This window comes from Hyperoodon ampullatus, assembly GCF_949752795.1.
Source record: "Hyperoodon ampullatus genome assembly, chromosome: 13".
Taxonomy (NCBI): Eukaryota; Metazoa; Chordata; class Mammalia; order Artiodactyla; family Ziphiidae; genus Hyperoodon; species Hyperoodon ampullatus.
Window position 1 is genome coordinate 41,126,627 of NC_136926.1, and position 18,022 is coordinate 41,144,648.

Genomic DNA, 18,022 nt, shown 5'->3' on the forward strand with positions numbered 1-18,022 from the left:
ATCAGCAGCCCTAGGTATTCCTACACACACACACCCCTCTTAATGCCCACATGACATTATGGACACTTGGAGGACAGCCTGTGTCTCACTCATTTCTGAACCCCCAGTGCCTAGTGTGGTACTATTCATGCAATAGGTGTTTGTGAAACAAAAGAATTCATGTTACAAAATGGGAAGTACATACTTGATCGTAAAGGGCCACAGAGCCAAGCTTTAGTTTTTCCTGAACAGTATTTCATGATTAGCTACTATGCCCAGGGCACTGCCAAGTATTGTGAAGGCTATAGAAGGTACTTGTCATCTAGAGGGGAAGAGAGCACACGTATATCTGGAAAATTACGTAACAGTATATATAACAAATGAATCATATGGATAACATTTTAAAATTTAAATTAACTTTAATATAAGATCAATACTTAATTATTATAGAAATGATATAATACAGGTGAGCAAAGAACTAATATGTACCATACCCCTGCAATTGCCCTATGCTCATGCCTGCCCACCTACAGTGCTTGTTGTATGTTCTTACAGATCAGTTCTATATGCACAGATTTTTCTTAAAAGAAAAAGGTAGATTCCTATTTTGCTTTCTGTTTTGTTTTCTCATCTAATAGTATGTTAATAGTATATTTCCATATCAATAAGTGTTCATTGATCATGTCAGGACCAGGAAGTTCCACTGAAGTTCCATAATCCCCCACTATTGGCCTTTGAAATAGTTTTACTGTTTTCCATTCAAAGCAGCACTAAAAGTGAATCCTTTTAGCTAAATATTTGTGTACATAAATCCTCAAGATGTAATTATAGAAGCGATCCCTTGGGCCAAAGCATAGGGACATTTTTCAGGCTTTCGATACATTTTGCAAAATTGCCCTCCAGAAAGATTGTATCTGTTTACCATCCTACTAGCAGCAAAAAAGCAACTGCCTGCCTCCAGTGGATACTAAGACTGTTCACTTTTTTAAAATATTGCCAGTTTGATAGGGAAACATTGTATGTCATTTTATTTTACATTTTTTGGTAATAATTAGATTGGATTTTTTCATGTGCTTATTGACCGTTTATAAATGTTTTTTGAATTGCTTTCCAGGTCTTTTACCCATTTTTTTTCTAGTGGAATGTTCTTTTATTTTTTTGTTGATTTGTACAAATCTTTTAGAGGAAACTAATGCTTCATACTATATATTGCAAATATACTTCTCTGTTTTGTTTTTCATTTGTATATTTTTTGGTGTGGTTTTGTCAATTCTAGATCTGCAGTAGTTAAGTTTTATTATATTTGTACCTACTCTTTTATTTTTTAGGGTTTCAGCCATTAGTGTCATGCTTAGAGAGGTTTATCCATATGCAAATGTTTATGCATATTTTGTTTTAGTACTTTTCTGGTTTTATTTCTTACATTCAAATCTTGATGGTGAAAATTTGGAACCTCAACTTTTTTGTGGTGTTGCATCTCACAGGGCAGATAGATTTAGGGTCTACATGTCAGGCAAAAATTGACCAGAGCTGGCATAACCTTGACCGGAGCTGGCATAACCTTGAGTATCCCAGTGTCCCATGTCTCAGTAATACAGGGGCCATGTTGCATGAAATGCATATGTCATTTGGTTACACCCAGAATCACACCCTGTAGGGTGAAACAGTCACTCTAGGAGATGCACAGGGAAACTAGACCAGCTGGGGGAATAGCAGGTTCACACCTCTCATGTCATGCTCACTGCAGGACGTGTGCTCACTGAGAGATGGGGACAGTCACTCTAGCTGTTTTTCCCTTACACTCATGCTCTCATCCTCTCATCCATCTTTGGCTAAGTACCTTTAGTTGAATTCACTAAAGCTAAATGTGTACAGAATTTTTTTTTTTAATTAGGGGTTTGATTTCAGATTTTATTTTATATTTTAGTTTTTATTTATTTTTTGGGTGTGTTGGATCTTTGTTGCTGAGCGCAGGCTTTTTCTAGTTGTGGTGAGCGCGGGCTACTCTTCGCTGTGGTGCACGGGCTTCTCATTGCGGTGGCTTCTCTTGTTGCAGAGCATGGGCTCTAGGTGGCGCAGTAGTTGTGGCACGCGGGCTCAGCAGTTGTGGCTCATGGGCTCTAGAGCGCAGGCTCAGTAGTTGTGGTGCACGGGCTTAGTTGCTCCACGGCATGTGGTATCTTCCCGGACCAGGGCTTGAACCCCTGTCCCCTGCATTGGCAGGTGGATTCTTAACCACTGTGCCACCAGGGAAGCCCTGTAAATGTGTACGAAATTTCTATACAAACTTGGATTTGTTTTGTACATTTTATTTGGTTCTTGTGCCATTATCACTTCTGTATCATTTCTGAAACTATAAAATGACTTTGACTATTTGGTTAAGCAAGTCTCCCCTCGTAACCCTTATTTAATTTTTTTCCTGGACCATTCTGGCATATTATTTTTCTGGATAACTTTAGAAGAATTTTAGTTAAAAAAAAACAAAATTAATTCAACTGGATTTCATAGTAAGGGAGGGCTACTCTAGACTGGGGTTATCTGAAACATTTTATGGACAAGGTGGGACTTAGGTATGTCAAAGGGATGACTAGAACCCAGTGGACCTGGGAGGTGGAGGGGGAAGGCAGCTCAGGTCAGGGAAGTAATGCCAGAAAGTCCAAGGGCCTAGAGTGTACCTGCCACGGGCGGAAGGAGGCAGTGCCTTGTTATGGGCATCAGCTGAGAGTCTGGATACCATCCTATGGTAAAAAGGAGCAATTCAAAGTTCTTCTATTTTTCATTTCTGCCGGAGGAAAATTGCTCACACTTATTCATTTTTTCCTTCGATGAAAAATGGATGGAGATCCTAGTGTAAGCCTGGCCCTGTGCTAAGCATTAGAAACACATCAGCAACCAGAGCACAGACTCTGCCCTCAAGGGTTTTCCAGTCTAGTGGTGGACAGATGTACAAATAAACTGTTAAAATAGAGAGAGAACATAACTGGGCTGCATCAGGCTGCAGCGGGAGGGGCATCAACCAGCCCTGAAGGGTGAGGGACGGAAGGTGCAGCTACACTGAGACAGGAAGGACAGGTGGGGTGGGGAATGGGCTTGGGAGGGTCTTCCAGGCTCCATGATTTAAAAGCTATGCGACTCCCACCTGGGAGAGGCTTCCTAATTTAATCCTCCTTATGGTTTTGCACAGACAGTGAAGTGGAAAACGGCACCAGGCTAGAGGAGACATCCATTTGACAGGCAACTGATTTGAAAAGGGAAATTCTTTTTTTTTTTTTTTTTCCCCAGTACGCGGGCCTCTCCCGTTGCGGAGCACAGGCTCCGGATGCGCAGGCTCAGCGGCCATGGCTCACGGGCCCAGCCACTCCGCGGCATGTGGGATCTTCCAGAACCGGGGCACGAACCCGTGTCACCTGCATCGGCAGGCGGACTCTCAACCACTGCGCCACCAGGGAAGCCCTGAAAAGGGAAATTCTTAATTAACAGTTTTCTCAGCTTAGGTTTGTTAAGTTTGATGTCTCAGGAAAGCAAGCTATTGTTTTTTTGTTTTTCTTTTAAACTTTTCCACAGCTTAATGCCATTTTAATGTCGAATTTTTTCATTTGTTAACACTTACTGAGCATCCACTCTGTGCCAGGCTGCCAGGCGTCATCTGGCACTAGTGGTTAACTATGCAATGATAAATACAAGCACAGAGTAAGGTGAAAAGTAAGCATAGGGCTTCCCTGGTGGCGCAGTGGTTGAGAGTCCACCTGCCGATGCGGGGGACACGGGTTCATGCCCCGGTCCGGGAGGATCCCACATGCCACGGAGTGGCTGGGCCCGTGAGCCATGGCCACTGGGCCTGCACGTCCGGAGCCTGTGGTCTGCAGCGGGAGAGGCCACAGCAGTGAGAGGCCTGTGTACCGCAAAAAAAAAAAAAAAAGTAAGCATATATGCAGGAGCTAGCTGGGCAGAGGTGGGGAGGGAATAGGAAAGGCTTCCCTCCTCATCCCGTGCTCTGGGACACATTTCTCCCTTGGCCACACAGAGCCACAGGTGACAGACGTGCTGTCTGCTCTTTATTTGCTGTACCAATGTCATCTATGAAATCAGGAAGTTTTAGTTTAGTCCATTGTGTTTAGCACTACCATAAAATGAGAATAAAAGAACCAGTTATTTCATAATCGGTAACTAATGTTTTGCAAGATTAAGGAAGAAGCAGAATCAAACTTCCTGAATATTTATGTAACTTTAAATAAGGTATTTTTTAAATATGTATCTTTTACATAGAAAGTTTAGATGTAGGTGAGACATCTAAAGAAAAAGTATTTTAAACCGAGATCTTTTGTGTAGCATGGTTTGTTAGGCAGAATCTGGGGCTGATCACTTCAAATAAAGCCCTATTATTAGGACAACCTGCTTAGTAGACTTGGATAAGCCACTTCAGCTTAGTTACCTTCTTGATATTTAGGGAATACATGGGTTTTCTGCTTCCTATCCATTTTCCGAAATGTAGAATTCCAAATGACACCAATTACACATACATACATATATATGAATATTTTATCATGTCTTAAAGTAGCAGTAGCTACCTTTTACTGAATGTCTACTATGTGCAGGCATTGTACTAGATTCTTTACTATATTATCTTTTATCTTATATCCACCCACCAAAATAGGTATTGTTAGTACAATTTTTCATTCATTCATTCAGCATATACTTACATCTGACACCTAATATGGATCCAGGCATTATCCCAGGTGCTAGGGATGCATCAGTGAGCAAAACAGCCCACCCAAAAAAATCCACAGCCTCATGGAGCTTAACATTTTCATAAGAGGAACAGATGAAGAAACGGAAGCTTGAGGGGTTAAGATAACAGCCCAATATTACATGGACTGTGGTGGAGACGGAGGTCTAGCCAGATCTTCCTGATTCAAAACCCGTGTCCTGACTTCCCTGGTGGTCCAGTCGGTAAGACTCTGCGCTCCCAGTGCAGGGGGCCCAGGTTCAATCCCTGGCCAGGGAACTAGATCCCACATGCCAGCCACAACTAAGAAATCCGCAACCCTGCGTGCTGCAACTAAGACCCGGTGCAGCCAAAATAAATTAAAAAAAAAAGATCTCCCATTCACTTTGTTATACAGCAGAAACTAACACACCATTGTAAAACAATTATACTCCAATAAAGATGTTAAAAAAAAAAACCAAAAAAATCTGTGTCCTTTGCACTATATCACCAGTTTATCCATTGGTAAAGCATATTTAAATTGTCTCAAAGTTCTTTGATGAAAAGCTTAAATATGAGAAAGTCAAATGCCATATTTCCTTGATTCTATCAATTCCATTGATGATAAAACACCACACACACATAAATTTAATGACAATTTAGGGGGGATAGAGTGGAAGTGGAATTTTGCTAATGAACAGAAATATTTTAATTTACATCCCAGTTCCAGAAACATTAACATGTGTTTGTGTTATTTTTTGAAGAAAACAGAAACTCACAATCAAGGAAATATGATCTTTTACCTTATAAATAAGGAACTGAGTTCTCATCACTAAATCATCTAGAATAGTAAAGGCTCAGGCTAAGGTGGCAGTTGTAACTGCTCAGTTGTTTAAGCCTCTTATGTACATCACTGCAGCAATTAGTGCAAATAAATGTGAATTATGCAGACTTGAAATAGTACAATAGGAAATATTAATAAAATCCCCCTTTATGCAAAATATTGAAATTATATGAATTTTACTTTAATTTGTTTCTTGGAGGAAATTAGCCATAAATTAAGCAGTGTGTATTTGTGTGATATCTTCAGGAACACAACTCTTGCGTAAAATTCACCCACCCCTGATTTCCATATTGGTCAAACCAGTGGCTCCTGTATGCATTTTGTTCATCTGCCATTTGGCCGTCGGGATGATTGAGGACCTTGTCATCTGGGGTGTCATCTGTGTCCTTTGGAGGAAGGGAGCAATCTCTGCCTGCCTCCCCCTCCTCAGCATTCTCATTCAAGTCATAAATGGCTCAGTACTGAGACACATTCACTCTTGCAAATCTATGTCAGCCCTTCTTCTCATAGGGTTACAATATCCCAACAGGGAGCTAGAAGTTGAGAAACTGGGTGGAATAAATGATGAGCCCTTTGGGTGTTTCCCCTCTTTTTCTGTATTCTGTGTAGGTGTGCACCAGGATATTTTGGAAATCCCCAGAAATTTGGAGGCAGCTGCCAACCATGCAGCTGTAACAGCAACGGCCATTTGGGCAGTTGTGACCCCCTGACGGGAGGTAAGATCGTCTCACACCTCTGTTAACCTACCTTTTTCAAACTGGTATAAAATAGCCGGCAAAGAAGCCAAACAAACATTTTCAGCAAGCACATGCACAATTCCAGCTAACAAGTTGTCCCCTCGTTTTGACAAAGTTGGGAATGCTTAGGTAGTATTCACAGGTTTGGTGAATAACTTACTTCAAGTAGGTTTTTTTTTTTTTTTTAGGTAAATTGTTTTTAAAACTTCACTAATTATAGCCAAAATAATTTCAGACCCTATTTTGGTGATTTTTGCTGAGATCTCCCTTTGACATTATAAGGTAATCATCTCATTAGCTTCCTTCGTGTATGTATCTGAAGAAGTCAGAGTGTTCTTTCTCTTAAAGCAGTAACTGTTCTAGGATGTGGATGTGTAATTGAGATGGATTTTACATACCAAAAAAAAAAAAACATTAACTGGGAGTTAGTATAGGTTCATTAGGAAAAAAAGGAAGTTCGAAAAACAGGTAGACTCTCCACGTCCTTCTTTGATGGAGAATATTAATGTGGTTTATCAGGAAAATGCCATTGATATAGTGTAATGCCAAATCCTTAGATAAAATCTCTCATCTCGTAGACAAGATGAAGAACTAAACCCTGGATGTGTGGATTAGATCCAGTCAAGTGACTGTTCCCAAAGGAATGCAGAGTAAATGGAGCCTTATCAGTCTAGAACGAGGTGTCTGTTGTCATGTTGGGGGCTTCATCTGGGCTCTGTCTTGTTCAACATCATTGACTTGAATGGAAATATAGAAGGCCTGCCCACCCAGTTATCAGGTGACACAAAGTTGGAGGAGCTAGCAAATGCCTCCTATGACACATTTAGAATAAAATAGGGCCTCAACAGCCTGGAATGAGGAGCCAGTTCTAACCAGACAAAATTATGTTGGGGTAAGCGTGCAGTCGGTCCTATAGTTGAATGGAAAAAAAAATAAGTTTGTGATAAATGAGACGTGGCTAAGGTTTCAGTCAGCGGTGAGTTCAATATGAATCAAGAGGGTAACGTGGCCCCTTAGGTGCCTTGTACTATCTCCACTGAGTTCTAGTGTCCAAAACCAGGTGGCCTGCCACTGTTCCCTGGTCTGCTGCCCATGCAAGTCCCCACGAGGGGCCCGTGTCTTTACAAGGCAATAGACAAGCTACAAGTTTGTTCAGAAAGGTGAGAGGATGTGAAGGGACTTGGAGCCCTGTGACATGAGGAAGGACTGACAGACCAGGACGGTGGAAAGGAGACTTGGAAAGGATGGATCTGAAAGGCACATGTGTGGGAGAAGGGTGGGTCTTATTCTCTGTGGCTTAAGGTATGGAGAACTCACATCCAGGAGTGGAAGCTAGAGGGAGATCTATTTTAAATCATTCTGAAGAAGAAGTGTCAAATGTTTAAAGATGAGACGGACTGGTTTAAAAGGAGATGAGTTCTACTGTCACAGGAGGTGTTCAGGAGAAGTTTCGACATCAGACACATCGTACTCGCGAGATGAATGCTTTTTCTAATAGCAAAAGTAACCAACCTAAAATGAGGATGGGAACTCTTTGTTCCAGAAATGGAAGAAAATGCTCACCTGTGAGACACGTTTGTTCCTGTGAGCTTTTTTCCCTCTTTTTCATCCTTTCTTTCAATTAATAACGTACAGATTCCTTGGTGGTCAAAACTCAAACTTGTTGAGAAAATTGCACTGATAAGTCAGTCCTCTTCATAAGCCAAGTCCCCCATATACTGTGTTTGCAGGAGTTTGTGAAGGAAATAAAACCATGTTTCCTGCCTGTAAGGCATTTACGGTCTAATTGAGGAAATAAAAGTGACACAGCTATATGTCCATATAAGAGTGAGTAAAAGACTTTTTTAAAAGGATGAGTAAGAGAAACCTATGATTACATATAATAAAATGGCTACAAATATACTGTGAGGACACACTTATCGTCTTTGAGTGGTAGGATCAAAGATAATGTTTTATCTCATTTTGCTGATTTTCCCAAAGTTTTCATAGTGAACTTATATATTTTTTTACAATTAAATATAAATGTGGTTCAAAACGTATGTTTATACACACAAGGTGTGGCTGCTGAGAACACACCTGAAAGCCTGCCTGTAGCATGTCTAGGAAAGTTTCAAGCTTAGAGTTTTCCTTTAATAAAGTCAGATGATTTTTCACAGGAAAATGAGAGGGCATTTCCGTGTAAGAATGCATGGTATGGGGAAAGGAGTAGAAGTGGGAGGAGTAAAGAATATCCAGGGATGACCATTAGGCTTTCCTGTCTATAGCTGAGAACCTCAATATTCAGCATATGTGAGCGGTAGGTGGTGGAGTCGGTCCACTAACTTTGTGTGCATATCTCACTTACAGCATCTGTCACACTGTTGTGAAATGTGCCTGTCTCCCCCATAGGACCATTAAACTACAGGACACCAGAGAGTTTGGCCTTGCTATCTTTGTATTCCTGCCCCTAGCACAGGGCCATGGCACACTGGGAATGCTCAAAGGTGCTCAGTGTTTATTGCATGTTCTTGAATGGTATTAGAAGAGACATCAGCAGTTGTATAGTAGGCTACCAAATGAGGACAACGCCAACGATTAGGAATTTTCATTTCATAAGAATGGCATGACCCTTTGTAGAGAAGAAACTGAATATATAATCAGAGAGGCCACAAGCGAACTTCCTGTAGCAAGATTGTTGGGAGATGAGACAGCTCCCCAAGCAGTGGCACCGAGGAGGGAGGGAGAAGGGAAGAGCCGGCAATGCTGTGTGGTTGGGTGACTGAACACAAAACTAGCTTTCCCGAAAGCCAAGTTAAAAAGCACATGAAGAGTTAGTTTAATAACGCTGTCTTCTCTGGTTACTCCTCATTTCAGACTGCATAAACCAAGAACCCAAAGATGGTGGCCCTGGAGAAGAATGTGACGGTGAGAAGAGAAAGGGCCCCCTCCTTTCCAAGTTGTGGGGTTCAGCTTAAAATCCGTGAGCCCTACACTGGGACGTGCAGTTTCGAGTCTGGGGGAGCAGTGGTGGGAGGTGGTGGAAGGAGGGCTACTTAGAGTCACATCCAGCCTCTGTCAACTAAAATCCATATGACCTCGTGCAAATGACCTTACTTCTTCAAGCCTTGGTTTCATCATCTGTCAAATGGTAAAACTGAGGTTGGTAATAACTATACCAACCTCATAGAGCTGTTGAAAACATGCTTATAAATCCCTTATCATGATTCTTGGTAAATAGCAAGCACTCAAGAAATAAAAACTATTTATTACTCTTTTCCCACATACAAAATAAGCAACAAGTTGAACAGATTCACCATTTCTTTTTTTGCCCAGTTTTATGGAGATATAATTGACATGCAACGTTGTATTAAAGTATATAACATGATGATTTGATATCTGTATATGTTGTGAAATGATCACCGCAATTAACTTAGTTGCCATCCATCACCTCACACAGTTACAAATTTTCTGTCTTGCATTAGGAATTTTTAAGATCTACTCTTCTAGCGATTTTTAAGTATATAATACAGTGTCGTTAACTATAGTCACTGTGCTGTACGTTACATCCCAAGAACTTACTTATCGTGTAACTGAAAGTTTGTGCCTTTTGACCACCCTCACCCTTTTTCCACATTCCACCATTTCTTTGTCAAATGCCCCCTGTCTAGAGATCTTCCTTTTTCAGAATTTGCATCTTTCCCGGAGAAGTCCAGGATTGTGATTTTTGCCTGTGATGGCCTATGTGTGTATTAACTGGGCGGCACAGCCCTGGGGCTCTGTTTGCATTCCTGTGGCTCCAGCCCACAGCACATGTGCCTTTGATTGTGGCCCCCACAGATTGTGACAGCTGTGTGATGACGCTCTTGAACGACCTGGCCACCATGGAGGATGAGCTCCTCCTGGTCAAGTCTCAGCTGCAGGGCCTGAGTGCCAGCGTGGGGAGCCTGGAACAGATGAGGCACTTGGAGACCCAGACCAAGGACCTGAGGGTAAGTACTCTGTGGGTCCAGCATGATGCCCGGCCCAGAGCAGATACTTGGTGGAGAGAAATGCTGCATGAACGAATACTCCTCATGTGAGAAAGGGGGGAACTTGACTCCACTTAAGTCTCAGGGGGGCTGTCCTCCTTCCTCTGATCTAAATGAAGATTAGATTTTTACTGGTGAAAAGTACCAGTGAACACACAAAACTAACACTTCTAAGTGAACATTCCTTACGTACTGAATATTTCTGGGCTCATTTTTCTCATAATCTTTTAGCTTGCTGTTTTGCATTCGGAAGACTCGTACGAATTTGAGTACAGTTGTTATTAATTCTTCTTTAAATGTTTGATGGAATTTTCCAGTGAAGCCATGTGGGCCTGGGATTTTCTTTGTTGAAAGTTTTTTTTGTTTTTTTTTTTGCGGTACATGGGCCTCTCACTGCTGTGGCCTCTCCCGTTGCGGAGCACAGGCTCTGGACGCGCAGGCTCAGTGGCCATGGCTCATGGGCCCAGCCGCTCCGTGGTATGTGGGATCTTCCCGGACCGGGGCATGAACCCGTGTCCCCTGCATCGGCAGGCGGACTCTCAACCACTGCGCCACCAGGGAAGCCCCAAAAGTTTTTTTTTAATTAAGCTATAAGTTCAATTAAAAAATAGATATGGGACAATTAGGATTTATCTATTTCTTCCTGAGTGATATTTAGTAATTTGTGCCTTTCAAACAATTTTTCTATTTCATCTAAATTACCAAATGTATTGCAATACAGTTGTTTATAATTTTTCCTTATCCTTTTAATATCTGTAAAATCTGTAGTGATGCTTTCTCCTTCATTCTGGTTATTGGTCATTTGTGTCTTATCTCTTTTTTTTTTTTTTTTTTTGCGGTATGTGGGCCTCTCACTGCTGTGGCCTCTCCCGTTGCGGAGCACAGGCTCTGGATGCGCAGGCTCAGCGGCCATGGCTCATGGGCCTAGCCGCTCTGCGGCATGTGGGATCTTCCCAGACAGGGGCACAAACCCGTGTCCCCTGCATTGGCAGGCAGACTCTCAACCGCTGCGCCACCAGGGAAGCCCTTATCTCTTTTTTTGATTATTCTGGCTAGAGGTTTATCAATTTTATTGATCTTTTTATTTCATTGATTTCTCTCTGCTTTTCTTCAGTTTTCAATTTCATTGACTTCTGTTCTTATCCATATCTTTTCTTCCTTCTGCTTGCTTTGGGTTTAGTTTGCCATTCATTTTCTAGTTTCTTAAGATAAAAGCTTATTTACTGATCCCAAACCTTTCTTAATATAAGCCTTTAGTGCTATAAGTTTTCCCCTTAGCACCGCTTTAGCTGTATTCCACACATTTTAAAATGTTGTGTTTTCATTTTCATTCAATTCAAAAGATTTTCTAGGGGGCTCCCTAGTGGCCTAGTGGTTAGGATTCTGGGCTTTCACTGCTGTGGCCCAGGTTCAATCCCTGGTTGGGAACTGAGATCCCACAAGCCATGCAGTGTGGCCAAAGAAAAAAGAAAAATTTTCTAATTCCTCTTGTGACTAGAACTATATTGTTTAATTTCTGAATTGGGGATCTTCCAGATAACTCTCTGTTATTGATTTCTAGTTTAACTCTTTTGGGGTCAGAGAACATACTTTATGATTCCAGTTCTCTTAAATGTGTTGATGTCTGTTTCATAGCTCAGAACATGTACTATGTACAGTTGGAAAGAAATTGGTCAAGAGGGTATCCTAAGAAGTACTAGGGCCGAAAATGCCCCACGGGCCAGAGTCAGGCTCCCTGGGGGGAAAACGGGGGCTCTTCTGCCTATAAATGGAGGCTGAAAAAGCAACCTTGAAACTTTCCAATTCCCATTGTTGGACAATGGCTGTATGAGAACCTAAGAAAGGACAGCCTTGCAGCAGTATGTGGACAAGACTCACAAACCAGGATCTGTGCTGAAATGTGACATTCTCACTATCACCATAATGTGCAAGTCCTAAGCTATCAATATAACACTTGGTCCTGGGCTGGGGGGTCTGGGGTGGGAGTGATGATGACCACAAGATCACTGGATAGGGCACAGAGAGTGCAGGGAGAAGAAGAAATCTCCCTCTCGGAAGGAGCCTGCAAACACTGTAACAGACAGATAATAAGAAAGGCATACAGCAGAAGCAACAGTCAAGTGATGAGTTCCCTTTAGAGAAAATGAAAATCATAGGACAATCTGAAAATTACTTTAAAGAATAACATCCAGTAGAAGGAACAAGAAATTAGAAAAAAATTTAAAACACCAGAAACCAAACAAGAAGAGGTAAATATGAAAAGATCTAAGTAAAACTCGTGGAAATGAAAAAATATACTCAAAGTAAAACAAATCAGTAGATGAGATAAACCCTAAGCTAGACATAATGAAAGAGGGTTTGGGAAAAGTTTAATAAGTGCTTTTGGAATCAGGGCTGATTGTAAACCATTAGTGGCTATGGTTGAGTACATACAGCAAAAACTAATGCTAGAAAACTTGTTCTTTTCCATCCCATTAGGGTAATTTTAGTGCATGGTTTGCAGGCTTAACATGGAGAGGAGAGGGGAAAGTCTTTAAGTTTTCAGAGAAAAAGAAAAGCCACTCGGGTTACTTTGATGTCATCAGTACAACCCTGCATTTTTTCAATGAAGGGAAGGAAACCAACATTTTGGTATCCACCTATGTGCCAAGCTCTGTGCTAAGTGCTTTTCTACATCTCACAACATCCTATGAGGAAAATAGTGTTATTTTTATTTAACAGGCCTGTAAAAGCTAAGTAACTTGCCTTCAATCACACAGCTAGTATGTGGTGGTTCCAGAAGAATTCAAGCCAAGGTGAAATTCCTTTTTTTTTTCTTTTGGCAACTTTATTTGCAATAAGCAAAAATCAGAAGCATCCCAAAAGTCTGTCAGCAGGTGAAGGCATAAATAAATGGCTGTACATCTACAAAGTAGAATACTAGTTTGTAATAAATTGTAGTGAAATACTGATGCATGGGTGAATCTCAGAATAATTACTCTAACTGAAAGAAGCCAGACCAAGAAAAGTTCATATCCTAATGAGTGTGTGTGTGTTTATGTGTGACAATCATAAGTTGTGCACAGTTCTAGAAAATGACAAGTAATCTAATAGTGTTTGTTCCTGGTGATGGGGAAGGAAGTGTGTCAGGGAGAATCGGGGGGAGGGGTTACAAGGGGCATGAGGAAATGTTTCTTATCTTAATTGTGGAGATAATTTCATGGGTCATGTGTCAAAACATATCAAATTGTATACTTTAAACACGTGCCTTTTGTTGTATGTCAGTTATACCTCAGTAAAGCTTTTAAAAAATCAAATGAACAAAAACAGAAAGAGCCTCATTGACCTGTGGGACAACATCAAGTCACCAAACCTATATGTAATTGTTGTCACTGAAGAAAAAATAAGTGAGTAAGGGGCAGAAAAATATTTGTGCATTTAACAGTAGAAAATGTTCCAATTTTGAGGCAAAACTATTAACTCACAGCTCTAAGAAGTCCTGTGAATTCCAAGCAGGATACAGAATAAAAGTCTCACTAAAGCCCACCATTAATTAATTGCTTTAAAAACAAAAATAAGTTGACATACTTAAAAGCAGGCTGAAAATAAAAAGATGCATTACAGAAAGGGGAGCAAAGGTAAGAATGACTTTTGTCTTCCTGTCTGCAAAAATTAAAAATAAAACATCTGAAACAATCAGGGCATTGTTGCCCTGATTCCTGCCCATAAATTCCAGTTTGTCCCCTAGTGCAGATTATAATAAAACAGAATTAGTAAAATCTACACGTGTTAACCTGCTCTGTGAATGTAGAAAGTCACAGAAAATTGTAAACTTTTTTTGACAAACTAAAAGAATATCTACTCAGGAAAATGTCAGTCTGTTTTTATAGATTTGTATGAACTTGAGGAAAGTGTAAAAAAGATCCAACAGATAATTTTGTTCTCTGTAACCTACCTCTGATGTCTGGGATTGGTGAGGGTTTTGAAAGTAGGGTGATTGATTGTCAACCATTATTCATACACAAGATGAAATTCTAAAGACCATACTTTACCCACTATACTTCTTACTTCTGATACTTCTACTAACACTCTTTAGAACGATGTGCCTCATTTGCCTACAACAAAATTAAAATAGAACTATCTTCTTGCAATATCACACAAACACTATGAAAATTCAGTAGGAATATGTATGAGAAAGCAACTAATTTTTTGAACGGTTATATGTATGTGACATTTTATAATGCATTAGCCCACTTACCACTGAAAACAACCCAGCAGCTTAATATTATAATCACCCATATACAGATGAAGGAGATAAAGTCCAGTGAACTTATCTATTAAGTGGTGAACCTAGGGTGTGGACCTGAGCTGGAAAGCCTGTGCTCTTTTACCCAACGCTGGTTCTTGTGTGCAAATAGAGATAATAATTTTGCTTTTTCTTGTAAAAATTCTCAAGGTGTTAACATATTTTTTCCCAAAAATTGAATATATTTACTACTCTAGATATTATATGAGGCAATGTCACCCTCTAAAAGTAACGAGGATGTTGAGTTCCCCAAAAAGGACAGGGGACCAGGATTTGAGTCCTGAAGCAGTCAGTAATCACCTGTACTGCTGTGGCATGGATAGGTCACCCAACTTCTTTGGGCTTCTGTTTTCTCATTTTTTTTCATATTGAATAAGGGTATACAATTAAAGGAGCTACAAATTTCTCTCCTGCTCTATAATTCTTTGAATCTAATGAGTCCTTGAACGGAGTAGCCATAGGCACTTCTTTTTAGTATTATCAGGTAACATATAGGTTAAAAATAACTGAACAATTCTTTATAATAGAATCTAAACCTTAATACATCAAGTAAGTGGGATCACCCTCATTTCTATAAGGTTAGATCGTTAATTCAAGTAAAGTATCTCTTGTTTCTTCATGTTTTTAAATTTTACTACTTTATTTTAGAGCCATATCGCAACTTACATCAGAAATTTATTCTTCATGTGGCCTATTTCAAAGAACTGTATTTTTTTCCCGAAGGATCAGCATTGGTCTTGCTAAATGAATCTTTTCACATCATCACCAGGTTTACCAAGTTGGTAAGACTTCCCTCCAAATTTCTACTCTAAAGTGAAATTAACTTTGTATATTACTTTCAGAGCCAGTTGCTCAGCTACAGTTCCACCATTTCAAACCATAAATCAAAACTGGATGGCTTGGGAAAAGAACTGAGTAACTTGAATCGCGAATTTGAAACTCTGCAAGAAAAGGTAATGTGTTAGGTCAATAACATTACCTTTTTTTTTTTTGCTTTCAGAATATTGTTAGTTTTTTCCTCCCATCAACTTACTTTGTTGCTCATCAATTTGTTTTTCATATAGGTTCAAATAAATTCCAGAAAAGCTCAAACATTATATAACAATGTTGATCGGATAACCCAAAGTGCCAAAGAGCTGGACACAAAGATTAAAAATGTCATCCGGAATGTGCACAGTAAGAAGAGTTACTCAGCCCAATTATACATCTTTTGTATTACTTTGTAGCCTTTGTTGTACAAAGAAAAAGTTCAACATTATGAAAAAGAGCCTGTAGTGATACTAAAAAACCAATATGAACCCTCCATAAAAATCTCGGCCTTTTTTTTTTTTAGTAGTCTGCTGGAGTCCAGAATTCCCAGTTTAATAAACTGCTTGATGTTTTCCAGTTCTTGTGAAGCAGATCTCTGGGACAGAAGGAGAAGGAAACAACTTGCCTTTGGAAGATTTTTCCAGAAAGCTGGCTGAAGCGGAACGCATGTTGAGGGAACTGAGGAACCGCAACTTTGGGAAGAACCTGAGGGAAGCAGAAGCTGAAAAAAGAGAGGCTCAGCTTTGTAAGGACCCTCCCAAATTCTTACATACAATCTGTTCTAATTGGTTTGAAATACAGTGTGCAGAGTGCAATATCTAGTCACCGGTGCCAGGTGGAGGGGCTCGTCTTTTCAGCATATATTACTGGTAGAGGATCATGTGGTGAAAATAGGTAGCCCCTTCAGATTACTGAGAAGCCGTAGGACAGAACAACATTTTTTTTTAGTTTATTGAAGTATAGTTGATTTACAATGTGTTAATTTCTGCTGTACAGCAAAGTGACTTCAGTTATACATATATATACATTCTTTTTCACGTTATTTCCCATTATGGTTTATCACAGGATATTGAATATAGTTACCTGTACTCTACAGTAGAACCTTGTTGTTATCCATCCTATGTATAATAGTTTACATCTACCAATCCCAGACTCTCAATCCTTTCCTCCCTCCCCACTCCTTGGCAATCACAAGTCTCCTCTATGTCTGTGAGTCTGTCTCTTTTTCATAGATATGTTCATTTGTGTCATATTTTAGATTCCACATATAAGTGATATCATATGGTATTTGTCTTTGTTTGGCTTACTTCGCTTAGTATGACAATTTCTAGGTCCATCCATGTTGCTTCAAATGGCATTATTTCATTCTTTTTAAAGGCTGAGTAATATTCCATTGTATATACGTACCACATCTTCTTTATCCATAGAATAGAATATCTTACCATCATGCAAAAAAAAAAAAGTTTCTTCTTAGATATTAGACACTGATACCTCTTGTTCCTTTTTAACTGCATTTTCATTCTTCTTTCATTCATCTCCACTCAGCTCTCTCATATTGTTTTTAATGGTCACCTTATCACCATTGAACTTTTGAATCATACATTGATATCAGCACTACTGTTACCTCCAGAAATGAATATACTAGAAATTAACTGAATATATCTAAAGGTTTGGGTTAGGGAAAAAGCCTCATTAGCTCAAAACTGTAAGAAATAATAATTTGGTGTATATTTTTCCAAATACTGACCTTTATTCTCTAGTAAAATGATGTGTCAGTGGTTACAGATAGTAGCAGTTCTCTTTTAGCATTTGTATTGTTTAAATTTAATATTAGCCTTGGCTTTTAGCTGCAAGGAGACGGTGTTAGTAGTAGAAGGAGCATGTGCTTTGTGCTCTGCAGGTCAAGTTCAAGTCCCAAGGCTGAAACCTTGTCACCCAATTTCTCAGGCCATCCATTTTCCTATCTGAAACATGAGGATGATAATTACTGTTTTCATGTGGTTGTCACGAAAGTGAAATGAGACAGTGTGTGTATAACATAATATAAATGCTAGTTTCCTTTCCTGTTCCCTTGCAAGTTCAAGGAAAACCATGAAGTGAGTAGAAACTCAATTCTGCTTCTGTAGTCTTTATAAGTTAGCTTCCAATGTACTCATCTCTCAAGTGGAAAACAAAAAGGTGATGTATTACAGTGCTGATTCGGATAAGGAGCTGGCTGGAAAACCACCAGGTGGAGAACAATGGGCTTGTTAAGAATATACGAGATTCTTTAAATGAATACGAAGCCAAACTCAGTGACCTCCGTGCCGCTCTACAGGAGGCCAGTGCCCAAGCAAAGCAGGCCACCGGCCTCAACCGAGAAAACGAGAGGGCTTTGGAATCCATCAAGGTGAGGTCACGGTCAGAATCTGCATGGTTTGGTTAATGACAAGGATGAGGGAACAGGAATCTTTATCGTTAATAAAGTGGCAGAGCCAGGCAGCTGTCTGTACGGGAAGCCCTAATCAAATAGGAGCGAGGCATTAAATGCAAAATCAAAGTAGTTGGTACTCCTCAGCGGCCAGAAAAGTTTCTGAACTTAAACCACAGAAAGCAGAGCAAATCGCTTCACCCCCACCCTTGGCTGATAGAGTGCTGGACCAATAATGTTGCCAA

At 40.1% G+C, this 18,022-nt stretch overlaps 1 protein-coding gene across 4 annotated transcripts in view; it reads left to right on the forward strand.

Annotated features, from left to right (window-relative positions):
* Window positions 1-18,022, forward strand: part of LAMA3 (laminin subunit alpha 3) — a gene marked incomplete at its 5' end in the record, with an annotated part of 254,689 nt that overhangs the window by 184,037 nt on the left and 52,630 nt on the right. For 2 of the 4 annotated variants that reach the window (XM_079717942.1, XM_079717944.1), the window contains 7 exons: window positions 6,138-6,244; window positions 9,119-9,169; window positions 10,082-10,233; window positions 15,400-15,510; window positions 15,622-15,733; window positions 15,945-16,112; window positions 17,560-17,756. In XM_079717942.1, the coding sequence (XP_079574068.1) occupies window positions 6,138-6,244; window positions 9,119-9,169; window positions 10,082-10,233; window positions 15,400-15,510; window positions 15,622-15,733; window positions 15,945-16,112; window positions 17,560-17,756 (898 nt within the window). The remainder of the gene's footprint in view (window positions 1-6,137; window positions 6,245-9,118; window positions 9,170-10,081; window positions 10,234-15,399; window positions 15,511-15,621; window positions 15,734-15,944; window positions 16,113-17,559; window positions 17,757-18,022) is intronic. The other 2 variants (XM_079717943.1, XM_079717945.1) reach the window with 1 other exon arrangement.